Source organism: Dipteris shenzhenensis, chromosome 27, assembly GCF_047967505.1.
Source record: "Dipteris shenzhenensis isolate YYH24624 ecotype China chromosome 27, Dip_SZ_1.0, whole genome shotgun sequence".
Taxonomy (NCBI): Eukaryota; Viridiplantae; Streptophyta; class Polypodiopsida; order Gleicheniales; family Dipteridaceae; genus Dipteris; species Dipteris shenzhenensis.
In genome coordinates this window covers 19,245,503-19,272,527 of record NC_141622.1, presented here as the reverse complement: position 1 = coordinate 19,272,527, position 27,025 = coordinate 19,245,503, and the positions used below count along the sequence as shown (strand labels likewise).

Sequence of the window (27,025 nt, the reverse complement as noted above, 5' to 3'; positions counted from 1 at the left end):
TTGTTGTTCTTGTGTTTGCTTGCAGGTTTGGGTTCTCACGAGCTCGGGGGTCATGTCAGTTGGTATCAGAGCCAACTCCTGAGGTATGAATCTCTGTAGAGAGAAGGTGTGAACATGATTTTCTCTAGGTATGACTCAAATTCGAAATTTCCTGTGATACCCTGCAAGAGCTTGTGATTTCGTCAGTTAGGGTTATAGTTCGCCTGGATTGGGATAAAGAGAAGTAGTGAAGAGAGCCCAGGAGGATTCGCTCGAGGCAAGGAGAGTTATGAAGATCTGCTGAAGAAGCAGGGAGCGACAGATTCACAGATAGGATTCGTGGATTAAGTGGATTTCCAAGTGGGAAGACCAGTCTGCGTATGGCTGCCTGATTGAAGCATTAGGCTGATTGCAAAAATTAGGGTTTAGGCTAGGGGAAGCAGCGAATTACCTGGCTGTAGGTTTTGGAGTTGGCGCTGCAAGAACATGGGAGGAGGAGATGTGCGCTTTGGCTGATCAGGCCCAGAATGAATCTGGACGAGATGCTTTCCTTGGAGGCCAAGAAAAAGCGCTCTGCTTTAGATACTTGGCCAAGTTAGGAAGCTCGCTTTTCTTGGAAGCCAAGAAAGCACAAAACAGCACTCTGATTTTAGGTGCTTGGCTGGTCCAGGAAGGAAATAGAAACCCCAAGCAACTTTGTATTGCTAGTGAGGCAATGTGGCTTGTGCAAAATAAGATTTAAGAGCAGCCAATAGTGATGTAGTGCAACAGATTGACCTACATAATATGGGCCAGGGACCCTAGTGCTTTATGCTAGGATGGATCACATTGATATGCAGTAGTAATGCATGTGTGAGCAATTGCATAGTCTACATCTTGAGCTTTGTTTTGTTGACTCTCAAGGTTTGTGCAGATCTCTTTGTGAACCTGCTTACCAGAGTTTGACATGACCATTCCCTTCATATATTTATTAATGTTCAACAAACTATTGTATGGACCTCTGGTCAGAGCCCCATGGTCATGCCTTCATTGAGCAGCCTCGTTTTCTTACTATTCAAGTGTCGTCTGCGTACTATTGGACCTGGATTCAACACATGCCTATTAAGCCTAAAAGCAGGATTAAAAAAAAATCTTAATAGATTTGGATGTATTGAGGACTGGTTCCAAGGGTAAACTGTGACTCTCTGTCAAAATTTTCATGGGAATGTCCTTGGATATGATCCTAAGAGAGCGCACAGCAGTGTATGAATTCAAGTTTCCTTTAAAAGCAAAAGCAATTCTGTGTAGAATTCCAAAGGCCAGTGCTTTACTGATGCTAGGCCTAGTTCACGCAGTTTAGAAGTCAGTTCCATCATATCAGACATTGCTAAATTATTTTTCTTCAGCAAATGATAGTTGTGCCTGGAACCTACTTCATGTCGTTATGTTTTGCTCAATTTTGTTGTCTGTATGCTAGTAATTTGTTTTGAAAGGTTTTCATGATGCCTGTAGTTAATCAAGTTGTTCTAATTCTTTCAGTGGCCCATTATGAAGAGATTGGTATGCCTTCATTGTCACCGACAATGACACAGGTAAGGCCTTTTTCAAGTCATCACAATCTTTAATATGTGTTGGTCTATCTTTTGGTCAGCTTGTCGGGGTTGCAATCTTTTTATAGATTATTTTTCAAAAGCATAGATTTACTCATGCAACTTGATATGTTCTTGATCTACTTTCACAGGGAAACATTGCAAAGTGGCACAAGAAAGAGGGTGACCAAGTTGCACCGGGAGATGTACTTTGTGAAATTGAAACGGTGCAAATATTCTCCTACACGTGTCTCATTTAAGGAACTAAGCTTTCTGTTGAATTGATTAATCAGATTTATAAGTCAGCATATTTGAAATATTTTCTTTTATCCTTCTCCAGCCTGTTTTAAGGAATTTCCAAATGCTGTAGCTAGCTAAAGATGACCTTAAATCTGTTTGGATTCGCAAACTAGTACTGCTTGCATGGCACACCAGATGACATTGTCCAATCTCAAATCACTACTTCAGCTGCACAAAATGTATTAATCTGGATGAGGACATATGTCATAGAGAGGCTTCCATCGACTTAATGGCCTTCAGATACTCAACGTTACTCCAGTCTCCATGTAACAAGCTTTTGATTGCATGCTTTTTCTCAACATTTGTATCATCTTTTTGAGTTATTATTTTGCATTGGGATGGACTTTGCTTCTTGCCTGAAGCCATAATCAAGGTTAGTCATACACTGCCTCTTATTTATTCCTTCTGCCTTTTACATTTGTGACCTCTCTTGCCCAGCTTACACCTTACAAAAGCATTATTGTACGTCCATATTATCACCAAATTCTACAAGTACATGCAAATACGTGGGGGTCAGAGTTAGTAGGTCTAAAGCTCAATACACGCTTAGCTTGAGGGGATTTTTTGCAAATCCCATGCAGCCCGTTTCCATGCTTGAGAGGTACTACTTTTGTGCATGCTTTCATGGTGGTTTTGTTTTTCGACACTAATCAGGAAAATTTTTTCCTCCAAGAAAATTTTAAAGTCAGGTATGTTGCCATAAAAGTGAGCTAGATTCAATGACTATGATTGGTTAAATGGAGGTGCCATCAATCCCTAATTATATTATGCAGGTAGCCGCTGATTGGGTCGGATGGGTAGGTTTCAGGGAAACATAGATACCACAACAAGTAGCTCAAAACACTCTGCAAACTGTCATCAGACATAGAGCCTATAACTTCTAACAGAGACATGATATCAAAGATTCAGGTACATTCGGAGATGCGCCTTGAAAATGGGCTTCGTGGTGATATAAGTTTTGTAAGAAACATAGAAGCGGTTGAAAAGTTATGGACATTTTACTGGAAAGGGGTAAAAATTGTCTTAAAAATAAACAGTCACACATAGAGACTCATAACTTTTTTATTTGACATCTGATATAAAAAACTAAATATGTACGATGATGATGCGCCTTGAAGAGAGCTTCGCGCTGATATAAGTTTCGTCAAAATCGAATCATTGAGCAGAAAGTTATGAGCAAAATACTAACAAGGGGTCAAACAGTCATGAAAAACACCTACTCCTTCTACTAATGCCGACTTGGGAGAATACTCCCTCCATGCTTAGACTTTATCAATGATCCAAGTCTCATAGAGGTCGCCTAGGAGGGAAGAAAGAGCTTCTTTCATGGCTCAAGAAATGGATAAACCATGTATGCATAATGAGCGGTTGAATAGAAAGCACTTTTGAAGACTTTGGAAGAGAGAGAAGAACAAAGCAATGAAAAAAGGGGAGAGACACTCAAGAGTGATAACCTGAAGTGATTCATTACCAATAGAGTGAGACTCTACTCAAACGTAACTCAATACTCCAAACACAAGGGAGAAGAAGAGGTTTTCTACATACAAGAGGTAGAGCTCCAAGACTACTTATAGAAAGAGAATGAGTGAGAGAAATATGGACTTAAGAGCCTACATAAGAGGATATCTACAAGAGGGAGAGAGAAGGCTCATGGAAGAGGCTTGAGGAGACTAGAGCTACAACAGCATGAGGTTTAATGGTGGAAGAGATGCTGAATAAGGGAGAGGAGGGCTCCTTTTATAGAGATTTTGTCACCCTCTTTCACCCATTTACAATTGCTGCTTGTAGATTTCTTTCCCCATCATCCATGTCCATTCTTGACATATGTCCCATCAAAAGATGCTCATGAACCTTAAATATCAAGGGTCTTCCCACATGGACATAGTTACCAGAAACGGCCATTTTTGGCTTGGAAATGAAAACGTAGAAATGAAAACAGAGTTTCTTCTAGAAACGCCGTTTTGTAATCACTTTTTTTGTTTTTTGTTTTTTTGGTGGCTCTCTTTTGATTAAATTGTGTTTTGCCCTCTTTTGATTAAACCACTTTTCGCCAATTTGTTGCCTTCTGTCATCGTTTTCGCCGCCTCCCATGTTGCTGCTCTCCAATCTCTCCATCTTTTATTCCTGGGCCCTGGTACCCGCAACCTGCTCTTCTCTCCATCCCTCCATCTTGCAGACTGCTCTCTATTCTACAAGCTGCAGCCTGCTCTCCATCCTCTTCATCCTGCAGGCTGGCAGCTGCTCTCCATCCTCAGTCTGCTCTTAGCTCTCCATCCCTCCACTATCTCTCCTCTCTCCATCCTCCTTCTACCTCTCATCCTCCTCAGACTCCTTCTACCTCTCCATCCTCCCTCTCAAACTTCAGATTGTTGTAACTTCAAACTTCTTAGATGTTAGAACTTAGAACTTAGTTCATCACAAATGTTGATTGTTGAAGCATCATCCATGGATAATAGATGATAGAGAGAGAAGCAAATAGTTATTGAACTATGCTCATGAGAGTAGAAACAGTAAATATATATTAATCCAAAGATGGACAAAACCTTGTATAAAGGTGTGCACAATGTGCCACCATCCCACATAGGTCCGGTCTTCTCTTGTGCTGCACATGCTATCCACATGGCAGCATGCATGCTGCCCATGTGGCAGCCCTGAACATCTCCTCAGATCTGCTCCCGTGGCAGCCCCTTCCTCTGCCCATGTGGCATCTCCCATATGCTACTGGTCTACCTCCCCCATGTCCTCCTCATTTGGGGGTTCATAGGTGGGGAGGTGACCCCTATTATCCCAACATCCCTCTCATTCTATCCTAGCAAAACTACTGATGTTGTTGGGTGATACAAAGGCTACTTGTAAAGCCTTGGAATTGGGGTTCAACTAGCTCTATACATGCCTACAAGAGACTTTTCTTGCTGCCTCTGCCATTATAAATGGATGCTAAAGTATGGTGTGGGTGTGTGGATTCGTATGTGTGAGAGGATATGTTTATACTATGGTCGGGCGCTGATGACGTCAGTGGGGATGTCATAGTAGCTAGTCCTTGCTATGCGTGATGGAGTTTATGGTTTTCAATCTTATGAGTGACTATCATGAGATTGAAATTGCACTATGTGTTGTGCTTTTAGAGGTTGAATTTGGGCATGTTCCTGGGTTCATCTAGATATATGCGTATGCCATTAGTTGGGTGGTTTAGCAAAAGCTCAAATCTGCTTAGTCCCGACTATCATGCTTATTATTGCTAATGTGGGGCTTGTCGGCCCTACACAAGAACTTAACCTATTTGCCTTCTCCTAACCACGGTTGCTCCCACCTGACCTCGAGTGTTCCCATTTCAACACACATGCACACATTTACACACCAAAAAAGAAAAAGTAAAAGGAAAAAGTATCCATGTCTAGTGAGTTTATGGAGTACATTTCATCAATGCACGTATGGTTGATTTTCTAATTTTTGTAGTCAAGGGCTTAGAGGCACTTGCATGTCTTGTGATGTTGCAACCCTAAGGCCTCTCAGTGTTTCTTTATAACAAGTAATGCTCAGAAAGTTTTGCTGTTTACCTTTCTAATTGCAATTCACAGCTCGAATTATGAGTGGCACTCGAAATTTTTTCTTTGGTGTGTCTCGATATAGGACAAGGCAACTTTGGAAATGGAGGCTATGGAGGAAGGCTATCTAGCAAAAATTCTATGCGGAGATGGATCCAAGGACATACCAGTTGGAAAGGTACATTTCTAGACTTTACTGGTACTGGTGCTTCATGGTTTATTTTGTAATGTTAAACTGCAACCCTTGCCTCATTCTTGGCGTTATACCTGGTCGCAAGAATCTCCCATGCACGTTGCAAAGTTTTGCATGAATGGATGTAAGGAATGATGAATTATGGATCTCTTGATTGACATAGAGATCACAACTAGGGTTTGAGTATCATGTGAATCCTACCTCTTTTGATCTTGTGTGGGAGCTAAAGGTCTTGCAGTTTGCTAACACCTCTGACAGGTGTGGCAGGTGCAATATATATGCAGGACAAAGGTCATCCCCATTAACATATCCTGATAAATTCTGTGTGACCAACATATTTTCGACCATAAACTCCATAATGAGTTGTTGGTACCATCCAACTTGTTCTCCTGTGCCAAAACCCCAAATGCGTGTCCTCCTTGTTGACCCATGATATTGCAAACAAAGCTTCAGAAAATGGTTGCAGTCTGCCGAAAAAAGCTAACTCACATTGAGTCCAGATTTCTGTAAAAATTACCCAGAGCCTACAAAGCTGCAACAAAAACCTTTGAATTTCTGCAAATTCTTGCAAATGTCAACTTGTTTGTCCACACAAATATTTGAGGCAGAAGCCCCAAATTTTACAGGAAAATATACCTGAAATTGACAAAAGCCCAAATTTCACACTCAATTTGCAAATTTGTTTGAAATCTGCAATGCCAACAAGATACAATATTGCAAATGCCACAATATTCTAACTAAATCTGCATGTAAATACGGAAGTAGAGAAAGAGCCGTGGGCTGGAGTGCACGGCAGACGAAGGAGCTGAGGTACCAAGTGTACTACTGTACGAACAGGTTGTGCACTGGGTTTCTTGGAGACTGCTTTAGGCTGTGGTTTTTTGGAAAGTGCATCAGCCACGACATTTTTGTTACCTGGCACTTGAAAATGAAACATTGAGAGGAAGTTAGCCCATCTCATGTGCTTTTCAGATAATTTTCTCTGCGTGAGAAAATATCTAAGTGACTGATGATTTGTCTGTACATAAAAATCAGCTCCAAGAAGATAATGTTTCCATGTGGTCAAAGCGTGTATCACTGCTAATATTTCCTTCTCGTATGTCTGCAAGTACAATTCAGCATCTTTGAGAACTCTACTCTCATATGCAACCACTCTGTCATCCTGCATCAAAGTGCCTCCTATGCTGTTCCCACATACATCACAAGAAGGGTTTTGCAAGATCTGGCAAGATAATAACGGGTTCAGAACACAACTTTCGCTTACATTTTCCTTTGGTCCCCACCGAAACGGTACAGCTTTCTTCTGTAAGCATGTAAGGGAGAAGCAATTACTTTATAAACCTTCGATAGTATGAACACAACCCAAGGAAGCTTCTGACTTCATGCAGATTTTTCAGAATTAGCCAATTCCTTATGGCCTCAACTTTTGCAGGATCCATCTTGACTCCATCCTTTGATACTATATGATTGAGAAAATGAATCTCATGCATAAAGAACTCACTTTTCTTGGTGTTTATTAACAACTTGTGTCTTTTCAACTCTTGAAACACAATAGTGAGGTGTTCCCTGTGCTCCTGCTCATTTTTAGAGAACACAATGATGTCATTGAAGAAAGTGTCCACAAACTTTCTGTGTGCTCTAAAAATTCTGTCCATCATTCTATTGAAAGTGGCAGGTGCATTAGTCAAACCAAAAGGCATCACAAGGAACTCATATAAGCCAAATGAAGTGCGGAAGGCAGTCTTGTAGACATCTTTAGAACGTATCCTTATCTGATGGTATCCACTTTTAAGGTCAATACGACTGAACATTGAGGAACCTTCCAACCGATCCAATATATCATCAATGCGTGGAATTGGAAAACGGTTCTTAATTGTGACTTTATTCAAAGCCCTATAATCAATATACATTCTCCAACTGCCATCTTTCTTTTGCACAAGCAACACAGGGGAACAGTAAGGATAATTACTTGGCTGTATTAATCCCTTTTCCAAGAGTTCCTTCACTTGTGACATTACTTCTTCCTGTTGTGCCTTACTGACATGATAGGAAGGTATATTAGGCGGTGAGCTTCTTGGAATTATATCAATTTGATGATCCTCGGGTCTCTTGGGAGGTAATTCTTGAGGAAGTGCATCTGAGAAACAATCCTAAAAATCTGAAATAAAAGCAGCTCTTTCTCTATCTAAAGCAGAAAGAGTAGAGCCTTCCTGAACTAGTTGGCTGTTCTCTTTGACAAAAATTAAGTACGCTGAAATAGGACGCTTTATTACATTGGAAATACAAGAAGTTGAAACTACAGGGTTGGACTCCCCTTTCAACTTTACATCAAGTACATGATTTTTGTCTCTATGAGTTAAAGAAATCTTCTTGTGTTACGCTCAAGTTGAGGTAACATGACCTTGGAAGGGTCAGTCGATATTTTCCTTTAAAGGATCAATGTTTGTATTATATTTGTTTGGGCTTCATGTAAATGATAAAAAAGGAATAAAGGTCAAGGTCCTTGGTGAGGGTGATATGGCACTAGACTAGGTGGATCTAAGGCTAAGGGACCTAAATGCATGAAATGTGCCTAGGGGCAAATGGTTTCAAAGATATCCCAAGAGACGGGTAAACGATGCATTAAGGAAGGACCCTAATTTGAAGACATGTGGCATACTAGATCCATCTAGGGAGTTTTGGGGCTCGTTGGGAATAAGCAAGTAAAAAGCTTTTACGTGATCTGATTTTTGATTCTGACAGCTTGCTACCACCGAGGTTGGCTGGGAGGTTGCCTGCACCCGTGAATTGACGTAACAGTTTCAGAGCGCAGATTATATCGCGAGAGGTCTGGGACTGATTGGGCGTTTGACGACGGACAATAGGGAGCGTAAATTCTACATAGATTGTAATTTGGCAGTTCGTTAGTCTAGGTAGCGTTGATGAGCTACTGTGTGGTCACGGAACTAGCTGTTGCAGGATGGCCGAGTTTACGTAAAGCTGTTGACGAGTTGAAGGTGAGGTAGCCAGTAGAGTTACGCACGTTACGGTGAACAGCTAACCAGACAAAGACCACACTGGTATTACTTTTAGTTTATTGCGGAGCAATTTTGGAGAGTAGTTAAGCCCAGGTCTTGTGCCTTCGTCGTGACGGTGAACTGCTACGCGGAGTGGAAGGAGAAAGATCGAAGGGATTGCTACGTGCGCCTGGAGATATCCCGCCACCTGCATGGGTATATGTTAAAGCAGGAAGTGGGTGTGCGTTGGACGTCAGGATGGCGCACGCGCTGGTCTTGGCTAATTGACGTCAGGGATCCTTGGTATCTCGGAAGGGAGACATGAAGCGACTTTGTATATGCTTTGTCAGCTGTAAAGTTGGAAGTTGGACTTTCGATTTGTAATTACAGTTTCAAGCGGTGTTTTATTTAAAAAAAAAAAACACACACACCCCCCCCCCCCCCCCCCCCCATTCACCTAAATGGAAGTAGAAGAAGAAGCTTCCAGGATGGATCCCGTAGAGTTGGGAGTCCGGGCAAACCTATGTTCCTAGTTGGAGAAAAAGCTCCTGCGAGCTCCCTCCCTCCTTCGCTCCCCGTCTACCCCCCCTCGCATGCTGCGCGGCCCTCCCTCTCCCTCCGTCAGCTGCTGCCGCGCAGCCAGCCCGCCCCCCTCTCCTCATCCTCCGCCCGTTGCTCCTCCTCTCCCCCCCCGCTACGCTCCACTCATCTCACCCCACCCGCTCACCTCACCTCACCCCGCCTCGACCCGCGCCGCTCCACTCCGCCTCACCCCGCCTCGACCCCGCCACGCTCCACTCACCTCACCCCGCCTCGCTCCGCTCACCCACCTCATCTCGCCTCGCTCCGCTCACCTCACCTCACCCCGTCTCGCTCCGCTCCGCTCACCTCACCCCCCTCTCTTTCTCCTCCTCTTCCCCCGTCATCCCTTTAGTCCCCACCTTCTTTCCCCCCGTTTCCCATACCTCTCTCCTTCCGTTTCCTTTCCCTTCCCCCGCCTCGGGAGTTCGCAGTTAGTCAAGCGATATGGCGGCTACGTGCCCGGAACCGGTGGCCCAGATGGACCCCCGTTCTCCATCAGCCTATCGCGTTACATTGACAGAGCACCAGGTCTCCTTGGTGAAGCAGGCCGCCACGGATTTCTCCCAGGCATCAGTTTATGGGAGAGTCATTGGCTACTCCCCTTCACGAGCAGACATTAGGGACTGGTTGCAGTCCACCCTCTACCTCGAGGACAGTCACATTGAGGAGGCTGCACTCATGGGACGTGGCATCTTCTGGCTTAAGCTCTCCTCAGCACAGGCTGCGAGCGACATGGTCAGGCGATCCCCTACTTCTGTGGGTGGGAAGATCATCCTCATGGTCCCATGGTACAGGGGTTTCAGTGTAGCGGACTTCGATGCCCGCTTTCGCATTCCTCGCCATCCAGTTACCCTTATCTTCCCAGGTCTCGCAACAGAGCTTCGCCCAATCATCAAGGACCTGGGGGCGCACTTTGGTTGGCCTATGCAGGACATCTACGTTGATGCGGCGGCAGCCCAAGGGGTGCCACGTGTCAAAGTTGCAGTCCTTGATCCACAGAGCATCCCCTTGGAGTTTGAGATAGAGACAGACACAGGTGTGGTGACGCAGCGCATTCTGGTCACTGGTCGCCCAAACGAGTGTCTGAGATGCCATGGCTTCGAGCACCAGGCTCGCTCATGTCCTCGCTTCACGGGTACAGAACCTCAGAGGACCCCCGTTCAGGCAACTCAAGATACTCCGCACCAGCCAACGACATCCCCTCCCGAAGGGGAAGGCTGGACGGAGGTCAAACGAAAACGGAAGGGAAACAAAGCAAGCCCCAAAAAACCTTCCCATCTATAGCAAGAGCCCCCTCCGATGGTCCCTACCCATCAGCAGCCCGGGAAGGGGAAGGAGAAGGGAAAGGAGAAGGTCAGCTAGCCTCCCCCTCATCCTTCACCGCGCCCTCCCCCCCCTCCCCCCTCCTTGATTCTCCGACCCCCAACCCCTCCAGGATCCCCCTCCGCACCAGTGGTTTCCGCTCCACTCTCTTCCTCGAGCATGATCCAGAGGGATCCCCCCCCTCCACCTGCGCCACCTGCAGCCCCGAAGCCAGCACAGACCTCATCCTCGCCTATCCCTCCGGGCCCGGCGGAGGGGAGATGCCCTTCCCGGCAGGTGGCCAGCACCCCTCCCTCCGGTTCAGATTCCTCATCTTTGTCCCCATGCCCAAGGGCTGCTCCTAGAGCTCTTCCATTGGAGTTTTACCGAGCAGGTCCTTGGGATTACTTGGATGCAGCGGGTATTGGCTCCTTTCCCGCATGCCTAGACATCAGCATCTTCTTCCTCCGCAAGGGGGCGGAGGGTAAGGTGTCCATCCTTGCCCCACACGATGGTCCTAGCTATTCCTTCACTATCTCAATGAGCAATGGACGAATGAAAATGTTTGGGAGACGATACGAGACCAGTCGCAGGAGCAGGTACAGGGCTGGATTGGTAGCAGAGCAGCGGAGCTTCTTCAGCAACAGTGGCAAGAGGGTGATGTTCAACTGCGTTGGTGCCACAGTGCCAAACGTTTCCGACTCCTGGTCATTATTAGACCACCGCTGGAGTGGGCCTACGCGGAAGGGCTTCGCCCATGGAGGACTTCAGAGGTTGCGGGCTTCTACAGCATTTCCTTGGCAGAGGCGTCGAGCTGGTTAGAGAGAGCATACCACCACGGGACGAAGGGCCTTTCCCCTCTGCTGAAGGTTTTAGAGGATGGGTCCGATGATCCGGCCTCTCCTTCGAAACCTTCACAGAAGCGCCTTCGCCTCCACGCAGGACATCCTCCGACCACTTCGACTTCGACCGCAAGCAGACAGCTGTTTGTGGCCCACCTTCCCTCCTCATGACTTTACGCATTATCTCTTGGAACGTTAACGGGTTCCACTCATCAGGCACCCGTGGCCCCAGGAAGATGGTGCTCAGATAGGAGCTCCAGCCAGCCTTGGTGGGAAAGGTAGATGTGCTCCTACTACAGGAACACAAGCTTTCGGCTTCACAGACCAATATTTGTGGGAAGGTCCTCACAGGACGCTCCCACACCTACTGGGAACCTTCGATTGGTGAGCAAGGGAGGAGCGGGGGTGTCTGTACCTCCATCGACACTTCTCTAGTTCAGCATGTGTGTGGTTTTGGCACTATGATCCCAGGACGTGCGCTTTGGGTGGGCTTGCATATTGAGGATCCCGTATCGGCATCCTCAATATCTACGCCCTGACTAATCTCAGACGTAGATCCGCTTTTTGGAGATCCTTGACAGACTTGTTGCCAGAGATGGACTCTTGGATTGTAGGAGGGGACTTCAACAACCTTGAGACCTTAGAGGATCAGCAGGGACAGGGCCCAGAGTGCCTTGGTATAGCTTAGGTAGAGCAGGCAGATTGGGACTCCTTCCTCTTCGCAGTGGGAGGTCGGGACATTTGGAGGGAGCCTTCATTTCGCAGATGGCCTAGGAGTCTGGACTTCTCTTGGGGTTACAGGAGGGAGGGAGGCAGACTTTTGGAGCGGCTGGACCGTTTCTATGTCAGTGATTGGGCGCTTGGCAGAGGAGGAGAGTCAGGAGTGGTTCCAAGGACGACACTTTCAGACCATGCTCCAGTCATCCTAGTCCTGGACTCAGCCTCTCAGTCCTCACCTCCACGTTCATGCCGGATCCCAGACTCTATCTACTCCAGAGCAACAGTTCACAGCAGGATAGTGGACCTATGGGAGAAGGATTGGGACCCCACCAGGGATATGGCAGCACAGGTAGCTCAGGCGCTTGCTGAGTCTAGCTGCATTTGCTAGCAGGAGGCGATTCAGGTCAGACAGCAGTGCTGGGCGCGGGAGAGGGGTCTCAGACGTGATCTCGCTTCGATTCAGAGGATGCAGCAGTTTTCTCCAGGCTCTGAGGAGCTCAGACAGCAGGAGGTTCGGGCCCGTGCCATGCTAGAGGAGATCACCCAGCGTCGCTCAGAGTTTTCATTTCATGCTTCCAAGTCCTTCTGAGCTAGGAAAGGCGACAGGATGTGCAGAGAGTTCTTCAGGACTCACGGACAGAGGTCAGCAGGGGAATGCTCCGTTCTCTTAGGGCGCAGGATGGTAGTGTCAGGACAGATCCAGACGAGGTCCGGGACTTGGCGACAGACTTCTACAGATCATTGTTCCAGCAGGAGCCCCCAGACCCTCGTGGCCGCATTTGCAGGGAGGAGGTGTGGAGATCTACACCGCGGCTCGTGCAGCCCAGCATGAGCGACGCCCTTCTCGCCCCTTTCACTGTTGTGGAGATGCAGGATGCGGTGAGCGCTATTGATGGGTAGAAATGCCCAGGTGAGGATGGCCTCTCTAGAGCTTTCTTCACCACCTTTTGGGAGCAGATCCACCGGCCCTTGCTCGCAGCCTTCCAGCATATCTTCTCCAGCGGGCAGATGCCAGAGAGCCTTGCGACAGGCTTGATTTGCCTCATCCCCAAAGGGGGGGACCGCCAGGAGATCAGACAGTGGCGCCCAATCACCCTCCTCCCGACCGCCTACAAAATCCTCGCCAAGATGATCAGCAGCCGCATCTGCCCCCTGCTACACGACTTGATTCATGACACCCAGACTGGTTTTGTCCAAGATCGCAGCATCTTGGATAACATCTTCACTTTCTCAGAGGCGACGGAATGGGCCCAGCACAGTGGCGAGTGCCTTGCCATACTCCTTCTCGACTTTGAGAAGGCGTACGACAGGGTAGACTGGTCCTTCTTGGAAGGTACACTCTCTCGGTTTGGTTTCCCGGATGAGTGGATCAGAGGTATTGCTAGCCTTTACAGATCGGTCTCCAGTCGGGTTATCATTAGCGGCAGGATGGGGGAGAGATTCACACTCGAGCGCTCGGTGCGTCAGGGCTGTCCATTAGCACCTTACCTCTTCTTATTTTTTGCGGAGGCCATGACACACTTCCTTCGAGCCCGTACCACTGGTGTTCGCGGGATGCGTCTCCCTATTCGAGATGATGCAGAGCTTTTGGACTCCGAGTATGCAAACGACACAGTCCTATATGTGCAGGATGATGTCGAGTCACTGGAGTGAGTGAGACTGTCCCTAGAGATTTTTCGCCTTGCGGCTGGAGCGAAAATCAACTGGCATAAGTCAGTTGGTTTTCTTACGAATCCGGGAGCCAGCTCACAGTGGGGTATTTTCCTGGGGTTTCGCTGGATCCCTAGAGGACAGACGACACGTTACCTGGGATTCCAGGTCAGCCTGGACATCACACCGGCTCAGCAGTTCTTACCGGTCCTAGTCTCCATACGACGAAAGCTTGCTTTCTGGAGCACGGCTCGGCTTTCCTTGGCAGGCAGGGCCCTTGTGGTCAACCAGGTCCTTCTTGCCACTGCTTGGTATGTGGCCTCTTGCTGGTGTTTCTCGAGGTCTTGTGTAGCCTAGCTGAGGAGACTGGTGCGGAACTTCCTATGGTCTGGTTCAGACGGTTCCGGCACCACCAGAGCTAGGGTCGCTGGCAGACGGTCCCAGGCAGGGCGGCCTTGGCATCATAGATCCAGAACTGCAAAGTCAGGCACTTCTTGGCAAGCTAGTCATCCGCGGTCTGATCCCAGGAGGGCAGACGTGGAAGCTCTTGCTACAGCATGGTCTCAGTGCGTGTACTTCCTAGAGAGGGGGTGTTTGGCAGCCTTCTATCCGATGGATCTTCACTTCAGCTCCTTTGACTCACCCCCGTTCCCCCTTCCTCCGTAGCCTCATCTCGGTCTGGAGGAAGTTGCGACACAGCCTTTCCCAGGTTCCCCCTAGCTGCCGAGAGGAGATAGACAGACAGCCCCTGAACTGGAACAGCCAGGTGACAGATGATACAGGTCGTCAGCTTGGAGAGAGATCCCATATCCCTTGGGTGCTCTAGGCGTGTGGGCCCTGGCGCTCGCTCCGGGTTTGGAGGGAGTCTACAGTCAGCTGAGCCCAGGCGAGCTGGCAGCAGCAGTAGATACGGCACGTGGGATCCAGGCTCAGCGAGCAGAGATTGATGCTGCCATCCGTGCAGGCTGGAGGATTCCCGTAGTCACCGGACAGCTCTTCCCGGGAGATGAGAGGTGGCTAGGACAGTTCACTCCACGAGGCATTCCTTTGGTGGTGGCAGGCCTCTTCTCGGACTCCTCGGTACACTTCTTCTCCATCACTGATGACAGTCGCCTACAGAGCAGAGAGGCCGTGATCGACCCCCAGCTTCCCTGGCAGCGCCTCCGCATTGTAGGGCTGCAAGGGAAGACGTGGCATATAGACCCCCTGATTATGCAGGACCAGGATTGGAGACTCTGGATATGGGAGGGCCGTTCCTTGACAGAGGTGGAGTGGGACCCAGGGGAGTGGCGTTGGCCACCATCGGAGACCTCAGAGTACCCTACCCCCTTCTTTTCTTACAGTGCACGCACGGGTCGGCGTGCTTTTGGGGCTCTCCAGCGTGGGCTACCCGCACAGGCACATAGGTGGTATGCCCAAGGGATATCCTGGGTCTTTCTTCGCACTTTCTGGAAGACTCTTTGGGCTAGCTGGCGTCCGAGGAAGATCTCCTACTTCCTTTGGATGGTGGCACACAAGGGGCTTCCAGTTGGCAGCTGGCTGAGACAGATGGGGCAGGAGGGGCAGTGCCAGATGTGTTTTCAGGAGTCGTCCCTGAAGCATTGCCTTTGGAGCTGCTCGCATGCGCAGACGGTTTGGAAGGGAATCATGGGGATCTTAGCGAGGGCTACACCCGAGCTAGGACCGATCACTTGGGGAGCCGTTTGCTGGTGCAGCACTGAGCCGGGACATCACTTGGCCTATGAGTTCTCTAAACAGGATCTCGTCTTTTTCGTCACGCAGGCCACTTGGGCATACATGGACAGCTTCCCTTGGCATCTGACAGAGACAGATGCAGGAGCGATGCCTCGGCACCCAGTTTGGGAGATCATAGGGAGCATCGCAGGCTGGCATATCTGGACTTCCAGATGCGCGCAGACTGTAGGAGCTCAGACTACTTCTACTACCCAGACCCTAGCAGATATCTGGAGCACGATCATTCACACGCTCAAGGGTCAGTGGGATCAAATTCAGGGAGAGTCCCGGGCAGGGAAGGAAAAGAGACGACATTTCCTTCGCGACTGGGACCACCGAGGGTTGTTCTTCCAGCACTCCACTCAGAGTCTTCAGTGGCATTACGCCCCTCCAGCGTGGCTGTTTGTCCACTCTCCGATGATTATGTCCTAAGAGGCTTGTATTTAGCATTTTGACTCCTCGGGCTGAATCCGTTTTGTGATTACAGCCCGCTGGCCTTTAGGCCTTCTTGTACTCTCGCTTTCAAGTAATATAACTAGCACTACTTTTTGCATTAAAAAAAGTAGAGTCGGGAGTCCGGCCGACCCCGCAGGTGTCGCGCTCAGCAGGTCATACACTATCTGACAGAATTGCAATGTTAGAGGATGCCTTGCAACAGATTTTAGCGCAGTAGTTACAAACAAATGTGGGCAGCCTGAGCTTAGGAAAATGATGCATAGTATGTCTGCCAGACCATCTCGTGAGGAGAAAGGTAAATCTCCGATGGAACCGGGATCCAGTTTCTTTTCATTCCAATGGTGGTACTTGATTTGGGAGTCTCGACTTGTTTCGCCTGCTTGGCTATCGTACGAAAGTAACACCAATGGCAGCCCGGGCTTGGTCGAAGTCTTCTTTGAACCCAGAGCAAAGGGAAAAAGCGAGGAGAGAAGGCTTGTGTTTTGGTTGCCTTCAGCCTCATCAGTGGAAAGATTGTCCACGAAACAAGGATCGTCGGATGGTTGAGATGGTGGTCTCAGAATGCGACGTGGAAACGGAGGAAAGTCCCAGAGCAGAACAGATGCAGATTCAGCTAGCGGGATCTTCTCAAAGGTTAGTACCTTTTTTGTTATGTGTGTTTGTTGCTAAGTTAGTAACTAGTGTACTTGATAATATCCTGTCAAAGCCCGCAACAACGGGGTATACAGCCTTTAATGATACGGAGTTAATTAAGATGAAAGGGCAAGTAGCTAATCATGAGATCATTGTGTTGTTTGACTCAGCGTCAAAGCACAATGTAATTAACTCCAAGCTTGTAAAGAGGCTGAAACTAAAGGCTAGCCCATCTGACTATGCATATACAGTCATAATGGCAGATGGAAGTTCAACTGAAGTATGGGACCAAAGGGTTACCCAGTTGGAGCTTGAATTCAGGACTATGCTAAGAAGCTTGATTTTGAAATGACTAAGCTTGCTCATGCAGACATAGCCCTGGGTAAGGCTTGGCATTCTAGGAAGAATCCTGTCATAGATTGGAAAAAGCACATTTATCAATTCAAGATGAATGATGTGCTGTATGTCTTACGAGGTGAAAAGGATATACCTCAAGGACCGTTGGTTTCCGTAATGGAAATTCGAAAAGCTCAAGAAGAGTTTTTGTTTCTTTGTATAGCATCGGTAGAGCCGATTGATGATTCTTCGGCTAGCACTGATGTTACTCAAAATGGAGAGATGGCCAAGTTAGCTGATCAAATAGTAGAGGAGTTCTCTGATTGTTTTAGGAATGAGCTACCTTATGGGTTACCTCCAGAGCAGAATGTTCAGCATAAGATTAAACTAATCTCGGGGGCAGAACCTGTAAATAGACCTCCCTATAGGTTGGGTTTTACCGAAGAAGCGGAGGTACGAAGATAATTGGAAGAATACCTCAAGTTGGGGCAGATTCAACCAAGTTTTTCACCTTTTGCTTCGCCAGTGATATTAAAGAAGAAGAAAGATGATACTTTTCGTCTCTGTATAGATTATAGAGCATTGAATAATATTACTATTAAGCATAGGTATCCAATGGCTCGGATCGATGATTTGCTAGATGCATTACATGGAGCCGTAATTTTCAGTAAGATAGATCTTAAATGTGGCTACCATCAGATCCGTATTAGGACCGAGGATGTGCATAAAACCGCTTTTAGAAGCAGGTTTGGACATTATGAGTTTTTGGTAATGCCCTTTGGACTTACCAATGCTCCAGCTACATTCGTCATGCTTATGAACGATTTACTACATCCGTATATCGGAAAGTTTGTAGTACACTTTATTGACGATATTCTAGTATTCAGTAAAAGTATTACTGAGCATCATGAATACTTAAGAATAGTGTTCAGTACTTTGAGGAAAGCCAGTCTTTATGTAAATAAAAAGAAAACTATACTGTGTATGGTAAGACTTGAATATTTAGGATTCATAATTACTCCTGAGGGGGTAGAAATGGATCCAAAGAAAGTGGCTGCGATACTGACTTGGCCAATCCCTCAGAGTTTGACCGCTTTGCGATCATTCTTGGGATTTGCTCAATTTTATCGAAAGCATATCAAAGGATATTCCGAAATAGTATCGCCATTGACTGATCTGACCTCAGATAAAGTACCTTTTATATGGGGACAGAATCAACAGGAAAGTTTTAACACCATAAAATAAGCTGTGGTCTCTCAGGACCGGTGTTAAAAATAGTTGATCCCCAGAAACCGTTTTTCCTTGAAACCGATGCAAGTGGCATTGCGGTAGGAGCAATTCTCCTCCAAGAGGGAAGGCCAGTAGACTTTGAAAGCAAGAAGCTTTCTCCCTCTCAACGAAATTGGCCAACTCATGAATTAGAGTTGTATGCTGTTGTCCATGCTCTGAAAACATGGAGACATTATTTGTAAGGGTCAGAGTTTTATGTTGATGTTGATCATGATACTCTGAAACATTTTTGTAAACAACCTGACTTGAGAGGCCGCCAAGCTAGGTGGGCAGAACTCATGCAGGAGTTTAACTTGACGATTCGGTACCGAAGAGGGAAGGATAATAAAGTTGCTGATGCGTTGTCACGCATTATGCATAATATGAGTTTCACGGTATTAAAGAGTGCTCTAATGACTGAGATTAGAGAAACTGAAAAGGTGGACGAGTTCGTCCGGAGCCTTTGGCCTAAGGCTCATGTGTTCAAACCCGGGGAAAAGGAGGACCTGGCATCCAGAAAAGGCCGAACTTATGCAAGATATGCCATAAGGGATGGTATGCTGAAAAAAAATGGCAAGGTAGTAGTACCTAATCAGAATGATCTCAGGCAGAGAGTCATTCAACAATGCCATGATAGCCCATGTGCGGGACGTCCAGGAGTCGAAAAGACATGATCTCGTGAAGCGAGATTTCTTTTGGCCAAAGATGAAAAAGCATATTCATAAATATGTGACACGTTTTTCGTGTCAGGTAAGTAAGGCAGAGCGGGTGAAGCCACCCGGACTTTTACAGCCCCTGGAGATACCACTAGGTAAGTGGGAGAGCATTTCCATGGACTTTATTGTAGGTCTATAGAGAGTCTGTTAGTGCCCCGCAAGTGGCGGATTTGTTTATTAGACATATATTTCGTTTGCATGGATTGTACAGGATGGGGGCTGATGTGCACATGAGAAACAAGATGACACGCGAAAATCTGCTTGCTCCTAAACTGTTACGTCGATTCACAGGTGCAGGCACATTCAATAACCTCCCAGCCAACTTCGGTGGTATCAAGCTGTCAAAATCAAAAATCAGATCACGTAAAAGCTTTTTGCTTGCTTATTCCCAACGAGCCCCAAAACTCCCTAGATGGATCTAGTATGCCACATGTCTTCAAATTAGGGTCCTTCCTTAATGAATCATTTACCCGTCTCTTGGGATATCTTTAAAACCATTTGCCCCTAGGCACATTTCATGCATTTAGGTCCCTTAGCCTTAGATCTACCTAGTCTAGTGCCATATCACCCTCACCAAGGACCTTGACCTTTATTCCTTTTTGATCATTTACATGAAGCCCAAACAAATATAATACAAACATTGATCCTTTAAAGGAAAATGTCGACTGACCCTTCCGAGATCATGTTACCTCAACTTGAGCGTAACATTTCTTCCCTCTTCAAGCATCAGCGTCCTTGATGATGAAGTCTGGGAATACTCTCCATAACTGGTATACGGATTCCCAGGTAGCTTCTGATAGAGGTAGACCATGCCAGGATGTTAGCTCTCACAAGTGCTAGCATCTCCCGCATCTGAACCCCAAAGTTCGCCGCACTAGGCACTTTCTGAGGTATTCCAACTATAGTTGGATTCGCTGGCCTATAACCATAGTTCAGCTCAAACGGACTCAACCCTATAGAGGAATGTTTTCTATCATTGTAGACAAACTCTAACAATGGCAACCACTTGTCCCATGTATGTTGCCTCAATGACACATATGCTCTAAGCATATCCTCTAAAATTTGGTTGATTCTTTCCGTCTGACCATCCGTTTCTGGATGATCCCCACTACTCATTCCCAACTCAGTCCTTAGTGTCTCAAATACCGCAGTCCAAAAATGACCAGTAAATTTGACATCTCTATCTGACACTATGGACTTCATCATGTGCATGGGGCAAACTCCCAATCACATTTGGAAGAAGTCTTGCTGAAGGTTTAGGCCTTTTGCCCTTCCGATCAGCCTGCTTATCATCATTCTTATCATCATCTCACCTGTCTCTTTTCTTGGATGGGCAATCATAAGAGCGGTGTCCCTCTCCTTTGCATATAAAACATTTGTTTTGCTCCATGAGTGACTTTTTCTCTTCATCAGATAACTTGGTACGGGGCTGTTTATTAGGCTGTCCATGCCTTTGACCAGCTTTGAATTGGGCTTTTCCTCCCTTTTGAAACGGTCGTTTAACATAATTTTTATTTTCAGATTTGATGTCCTTCTTATCCTGGTGTTTGGCAGCCCGTTTGCTGTCTTCTTTTTTGCTGTCCATAAAGCCCAAATTCTTCTCCTGCATCCATGCATATGCTGTCCTTGCATTCTCAATTAATTGAGTCATAGAACCCACAATGCACGCTACATTACTGCATCCATGTATCTGATTATGTTGACTGCAAACTCCTACTTCTACACCCATAGATAAAGTACTTCAACTTCAAAAGTTGGAGTAAGCCAAGTAGAAGAGAACACTTGCTTAAATTCCAGCCAAGTAGTAGGTGCATCTCCATGAAGCATAAGGTTGGTGTACCACTTGCATTGCCTTTCAAAAATGTGGCAACCTTCCTTATCTTGGATGCTTCTGTAAACAAACCCCCAAAAATGCAGCATCAAACTGTTAAAGGAATGTGAAGGCTTTGTACCTGTCCTGTACTCCATTATATGTCTCAAACTTGAGATGAGAACCACCATCCTTAAATTCTTTATATACATTTGATGTTGGCTGTCCCAAAGATGCCTGTATATTTGTAGCATCCCCTTCACTAGGGAGAGCCATGCTTGGCTGAACATTAGGCATGGGAGCATGTGCTATGGCTTGCATGCCTGGCTGCATTCCCACATTGTCATACATGGCTTGCTTTCTATGCCCAGTTGGAGGTGAAATCAACATAGCATCAAAGATAGAATCTGTACCAAAATATTCAGGTTGCTGCCTCAAATATGGCTGAGGTGGCTGAGTCACATTTATGGACTGCACATTATTATTTTGAGGAGTAGAAGTACCCAAACCAAGGCCTTGTGCTGTCTGCTCATACTTGTTGCATTGGCTGTACTTTTTGTACCTCTTTCTCAAGTGCTCTTTTGGGGGATTCCTCTCTCTTGGAAGTCACTTTCTGAGTCATTTTTGATGGCTGTCCCTCATGGGAAACTGATGCATGAGTGTGCTGTCTACCATGAGAAGCTGATGCATGTGTGTACTCACTCTTTCTATGCTTGTGCTTTCTTGATTTCTTCTTCTTCTTGGCATTTGTTTGCACAATCTGAGCCAAGTTTTGAGTTAGCTGAGTCAAAGCAGTCACTGCACTTGCAAGTTGTGCATTTAACATAGTAGCATCATTTGACTCACTGCTAGAACCTAGTATCACCGTTGAGCTGAGTTGTAGCTTCATGTGTGGTCTGCTCAAAAGGCATTTGTTGTGCTCCCTGCAGCTGTACACTAGCTAGATCATTAAGGCTTTCCTGCCTTCTCCTTTGAGGAGTTGTGGAGCTCTCTTGCTTATGGGTACTCACCATGTTTATGGCTGTAATATTCAGCTGTCAAAAAGTGCAGCAAAGATATCCTTCCAATAAACTACCGAGGCCCACCTCTTGAGGAAGAGTGTGTGGTATCCCGACAATGGAACCAATGAAACCGGCCTTTAATCACTCAGAGGGCAGTGGAACTAAACCTTTAATCACTTCAGCACTTATTTACAGCTCACAAAGCATATATCACAACCATTAACTATTGCATGATCACCATTTGTGAAGGTACGAATGGAAGAGAGAGAGAGAGTGCAGTGACGAGTCGAAAAAGAAGTCACGTCAAACTTAGATAGATAAGATTGCAAAACACAAGTACAAAGTACTTGTATCTAGGCCTAGGACTAAGTGTCCTAGGTGTCACATAGGACTAAGTGTCCTATGTGGCATAGAAGGCACTAACACTATAAGTGCCTACACTTATGCCTACAAGGCACATACCATGGCCTATAGGGCATCACTAGAACCACCAAAAGATGGCCTACAAACCCCCCTCCATGGGATGGGCTGAAGTACTCTGGAAACGTCTCAGAATACTTGGTAGTTTCTGGTCATGGTGGCACATGTTCATCCAAAAGGATATAGCCACCTATGAATGTACAAGGAATGTCAGATCATGTAACAAAGGGAACCAAGTGTAAAGCCTGTCGGAAGACTTCGAACTTGGGACGAGGAAGTGCCTTTGTAAACATATCTGCGATGTTGTCCTCTGTGGGAAGATAGGACAACTCTATGTCTCCTACTGACAACCGCTCCCGAACATAATGATAGTGAACTTCAATATGCTTGGTACGCGCATGAAACACTGGGTTACGCGCAATGGCCAAAGCACTCTGGCTGTCAGTGTAGACAATAGTGGAGGATGTCTGGCAAATACCAAGATCTGTAAGTAACTGTCGAAGCCAAACACACTCTACTGTAGCGGTGAAGGCTGCCCTGTACTCAGCCTCACAACTAGACGTGGCAACTGTCGGTTGCTTCTTGCTGAGCCAAGAAATACATGAATTGCCAAGCAAAAAACAATTGCCAGTATGTGACACTCTGGTGTCGGAACATCCTGCCCAGTCACTATCCGTGTAAGCATGCATGGTAAGTGAACCCTGATCACCATAGAAGAGGGCTAAATCCTGAGTGCCTCTGAGATATCTGAAGACTCTCTTCACTGCCTACCAATGCTGTGAACTGGGCATGTGCATGAATCTGCTGGATACTGCATACTGCAAGTCAGGTCTGGTGTGACATAAATAAATAAGGCATCCAACAGCCTGCTGATAAAGAGTGATATCACATGGTGGGCTCCCATCATGAGTTGAGAATTTGAAGCCAGGGTCCACTGGAGTAGAGATTGGCTTGTAATCCTCAAACTGAAAACGATCAAGGAGCTGTCCAATATACTTGGACTGAGACATCATGATACCCCCCTCAACATGAACAAACTAAATGCCCAAATAATAATGGAGCTGTCCCATGTCTGACATGTCAAAAATCTGCTGCAAATCAGCCTTGAAAGCTGCAATTTGCTGAGTATCTGGGCTCGTGATAAGCATATCATCCACATATAAAATCAGCACTAAAAAATCAGATCCACTCCCACGGAAATAAAGAGTGGGTTCTGTGGGACTATTCTGAAAACCAAGGGATAGTAAGTGTGCATGAATTTTGGCATAGCATGCCCTGGGTGCCTGCTTCAAACCATAAAGGGCTTTTGTATGCCGGCATACCTTATTTTCAGAATTAACAACCTCAAAGCCAGGAGGTTGTGTGACATAGACTTCTTCCTGCAGATCCCCATGAAGAAAGGCAGTCTTGATGTCAAGTTGGTGCACTTGCCAATGATGATGGGCTGCAATGGCAATGACAAATCGAATGGTGGTAATCCTGGATGTGGGAGCAAATGTCTCCTCAAAGTCAATGCCTTGTTGTTGGGCATACCCTTTTGCAACAAGACGGGCTTTGTATCGATCTATGCTGCCATCAGATTTCCTTTTTAATTTGTAGACCCACCGCGTTCCAATGGCATGCTTGCCAGGTGGGAGATCTACTAATTCCCAAGTGTCATTTTTGGCAATAGATTGTAACTTAGCTTTCATTGCATCCATCCACTCTTTGCTGTCAAAAGCATCTTTATGGCACAAAGGCTCTTCATTGCAAGCTGTAGCAAGGAGTGCAAACTCAAGAAAGTGACCATGCTGTCTATTCCCTGATCTTGTCCGGGCAGCAAAAGGCTGATCTTGTTTGCTGTCCCTCAATGTGTCAAGAAGCCATCTGGGAACTTGCCTTTGTTGTCTATTGACAGCTCTTTCTTCAATGATTGCATCATGAGTAGTGGGATCATTTTGTGCCGGAAGAGAAACCTGCAAATCAGCATGAGGTGGTGGCTGATTATTGCTTAGTGGAGGGCCTGCAGGAGGCTCATGTTGCTGCTCAAAATCCTCTTCTGATGATGGTAGAGGTAACCAAGATTCAAAGGCATCAAACATGTCAATATCTGGCTTTGCTTTGCAGTCCACAAGAGGAGAAGCTGAATGTTCAGCAAAGATCACATCTCTACTGACAATAATCTTCCCAGTATTTGGTTGATATAACCGATACCCTCTGCTCTCCTGGCTGTAACCAATGAATATGCATTTGATTGCCTTGTCATCAAGCTTATGTCTCAGCTGAGATGGTACATGAACATATGCAAGAGACCCAAAAACTTTCATGTGTGAAAGTGAAGGCTTCCTGCCTTTCCATGCTTCATAAGGTGTAATAGTCTTTAATGCCCGTGTAGGTGATCTATTTAGCACATAGTTGGCACACATTACTGCATCAAGCCAAAATTTATTGGGCAAAGACTTGGCCTTAAGCATGCATCTGGCCATCTTGCCAAAGAGGAGTGCAAAGGCATGAAGAAAGAGCATTTACAAGAGCCGACCAGCAAGAATTCCACTGAAAAATGCGAAAAGAAGCGCTTCTGTCGCGAAGAAGTGGGAATTCTTGGACTCAAAAGAAGCGTGCTTTAGAGAGGAATGCATTGAGAAGGTTTTGGAGAAGTTTCATCGCCGGAAAGTCCTCCAAAACTGAGAAAAACCAGTCAACCAGCGCGTGGGACCACTCGTAATTCAACAGAAAGCTGTAGCTTTGCAAGAGGAGAGGCCCAAGAGGCTATAGAAGCAAAAAGGTCAAGAAAAAGCCACTTTTGCAAATTCGACTAGCAAAAGAAGTGCCCAGCTCTGCCCGTTCTACCAAACGCACGGAGGGAAAAGCATATCACTGTGAAGGGGAGGCAGAGGGGAATCCATCGGGCCAAATGGAAGTCGAGGAATCCAAACGGGTGAGGAGTTATGAAGAAAAACGAAATTCAGCTGAAGGAGGCTGAAAAACCAGTCCAAAATCTCAACAAAGGGAGAAGATGAGAGAGAAAACCACACATGTGAAGTTTAGAAGGCCTAGGAAGGTCCAAGAATGGCAAAGGAGCATGTAGAAGGCACTAGAGCCACCTGGAACTCTAGGGGGGCTACTGAAGGTACATGGGCCTCTAGGGGGCCCATTAAAAATGCCACGTCATCATTTTCCAACAACCACTCTTTTAATTCCTTGGAATGCCTTTGGGCCTAGGGATTAATTACGCTTATGTGCTAGGCACCATGCCGCGTTTAATTACACATTATTAAGCCCACGCTTGGACTTTTAAAACCAAAGTTGTCACAGTCTTGTAGTACATTAAAGTACTTAGAATTTCACGCCCCCGTGACACGAGGAGGCTAACAAGGAGGAGGGAGCAGGTTGGCACTCTCAACATGCTTCTAGTATAATCTATGAGTTGTTGACCAAACGAACGTGCTTTACGAGGGGAACCTGATATTCACGCATATTTGCTAGACTTGATCACACATAGGAAATCATCTTCCTCTTTTCCTGATGTGCCGGTCCATTCCATGTCTTGTCTCAGTTTTTTTTGCATTTGAGGTACGATAGTTTCTCTGAATATAGTGGAGCACCTGGTCTGCTACCTTCAGCACACTCTGCTGGCAATCCTTGTCACTTGTCCATAATGGAATGGAGAATAATGTTTCCATGTGTGTTATCCCTGCTTCAGAAAGCAGCTCCCCACAGTAAAATAAGGACTCCCAAGACGGAGCATTTTTGAGAAGGCTCTGAATAGATTGGCCAGCTGTCCATAAATTAAAGGTGTCCTTTCTTGAATGCCCTAGGTGAAAGAAAGAAAGAAAGAAATTTTATTAGAGTCTTTGGAAGACCGATGGGTCTATGAGACTGAAAGAAAACCTGATACAAATCATAGTAAGGGTGGACCTACTGAAACGAGCATCATCACCCGTGCTGAATCCTAAGTCGGATCATACATAATCAAATACATGTGGATGTAACAATGAAAAGAAAAGGACCACGTGTATCATCCTACCTTGACAAGTTCTTTGTGGTGAACATTTGTGAGCTCTTTTGAGGGTTCTATGCTGTGTTTGATCCAGTGTTCCATGTATGATATAGGGTTAAACTTGTATCCCTGTATTGCAATTTATTAAATCTGGTTTAATAAATACTTCATACAATTTCTTGTTTGCATTTTCCCTGTCATGCGTGTTGCATGTGCATTTCTTTCCTATGTCATGCACAAGTGTACACTATTATAATATGCATCAAATTTGTCAAATCAAACTCTGGGTGGTTTTCTCTCAAGCAACAATTTTATGCTTGCTAGGCTATAGCAGTGACTGTTGAGTCTAAGGAGGAGGTTGCTAAGTTTCGTGATTACAAAGCCACAAGTGAGGCAGCTTCCACAGCGTCTCCTGCACCTCCGAAGAAAGATGCTATGAAAGCAGACGAACCTAAATCAAGCAGTGCAGTGCCTTCCCAAGCAGAGGCAGCTAAACCAAGCACAACTTCACATGCAGAGGATCGCGTTTCTGCCAGTCCAGCAGCTCGGAAACATGCTGAAGGAAATAGTGTAAAGTTCTTTCTTGCTTGCTTTGGTTTAGATATGCATAACTTTGAGCAAACCTTGTTTGGATTGGGTCAGGTGACTGCGTGAGTAGAGTGTGGTTTGTGTGCAATGTGATGCTCTTGTCAGAGCATCTTTACTTGTGCCTGCGTGTTCCGCCCCCTTTTACATTTGGCAGGGAGATAAAAGAGAAGGTGGGGGTGTGGGAAGGGAGGGGGATAAAAGGGAAAGGAATGGAAAAGGATGAAATTCTTTGTTTTCTTTATTCTTATGCCTGCATCAAAATTTCTTAATGAGGGAAGATGTAAAAAGTACAAAGTTTAACCGGTGGTATTATGATGCCTCAGGTTCCTCTTTCAAGCGTAAAAGGTACTGGTCCAGATGGGCGTATAGTGAAGGCTGATGTTGAAGAGCTTTTAGGTGAAAATAG

The 27,025-nt window shown here is 46.2% G+C and overlaps 1 protein-coding gene across 3 annotated transcripts in view; it reads left to right on the top strand.

Moving 5' to 3' along the window:
• Positions 1–27,025, top strand: part of LOC147883990 (dihydrolipoyllysine-residue acetyltransferase component 2 of pyruvate dehydrogenase complex, mitochondrial-like) — an 88,340-nt gene that overhangs the window by 45,612 nt on the left and 15,703 nt on the right. For 2 of the 3 annotated variants that reach the window (XM_087398123.1, XM_087398122.1), the window contains exons 4-8: positions 1,498–1,550; positions 1,700–1,774; positions 5,478–5,570; positions 26,356–26,601; positions 26,943–27,015. In XM_087398123.1, coding sequence (XP_087254249.1) covers positions 1,498–1,550; positions 1,700–1,774; positions 5,478–5,570; positions 26,356–26,601; positions 26,943–27,015 — 540 coding nt within the window. The remainder of the gene's footprint in view (positions 1–1,497; positions 1,551–1,699; positions 1,775–5,477; positions 5,571–26,355; positions 26,602–26,942; positions 27,016–27,025) is intronic. The other variant, XM_087398124.1, reaches the window with a different exon arrangement.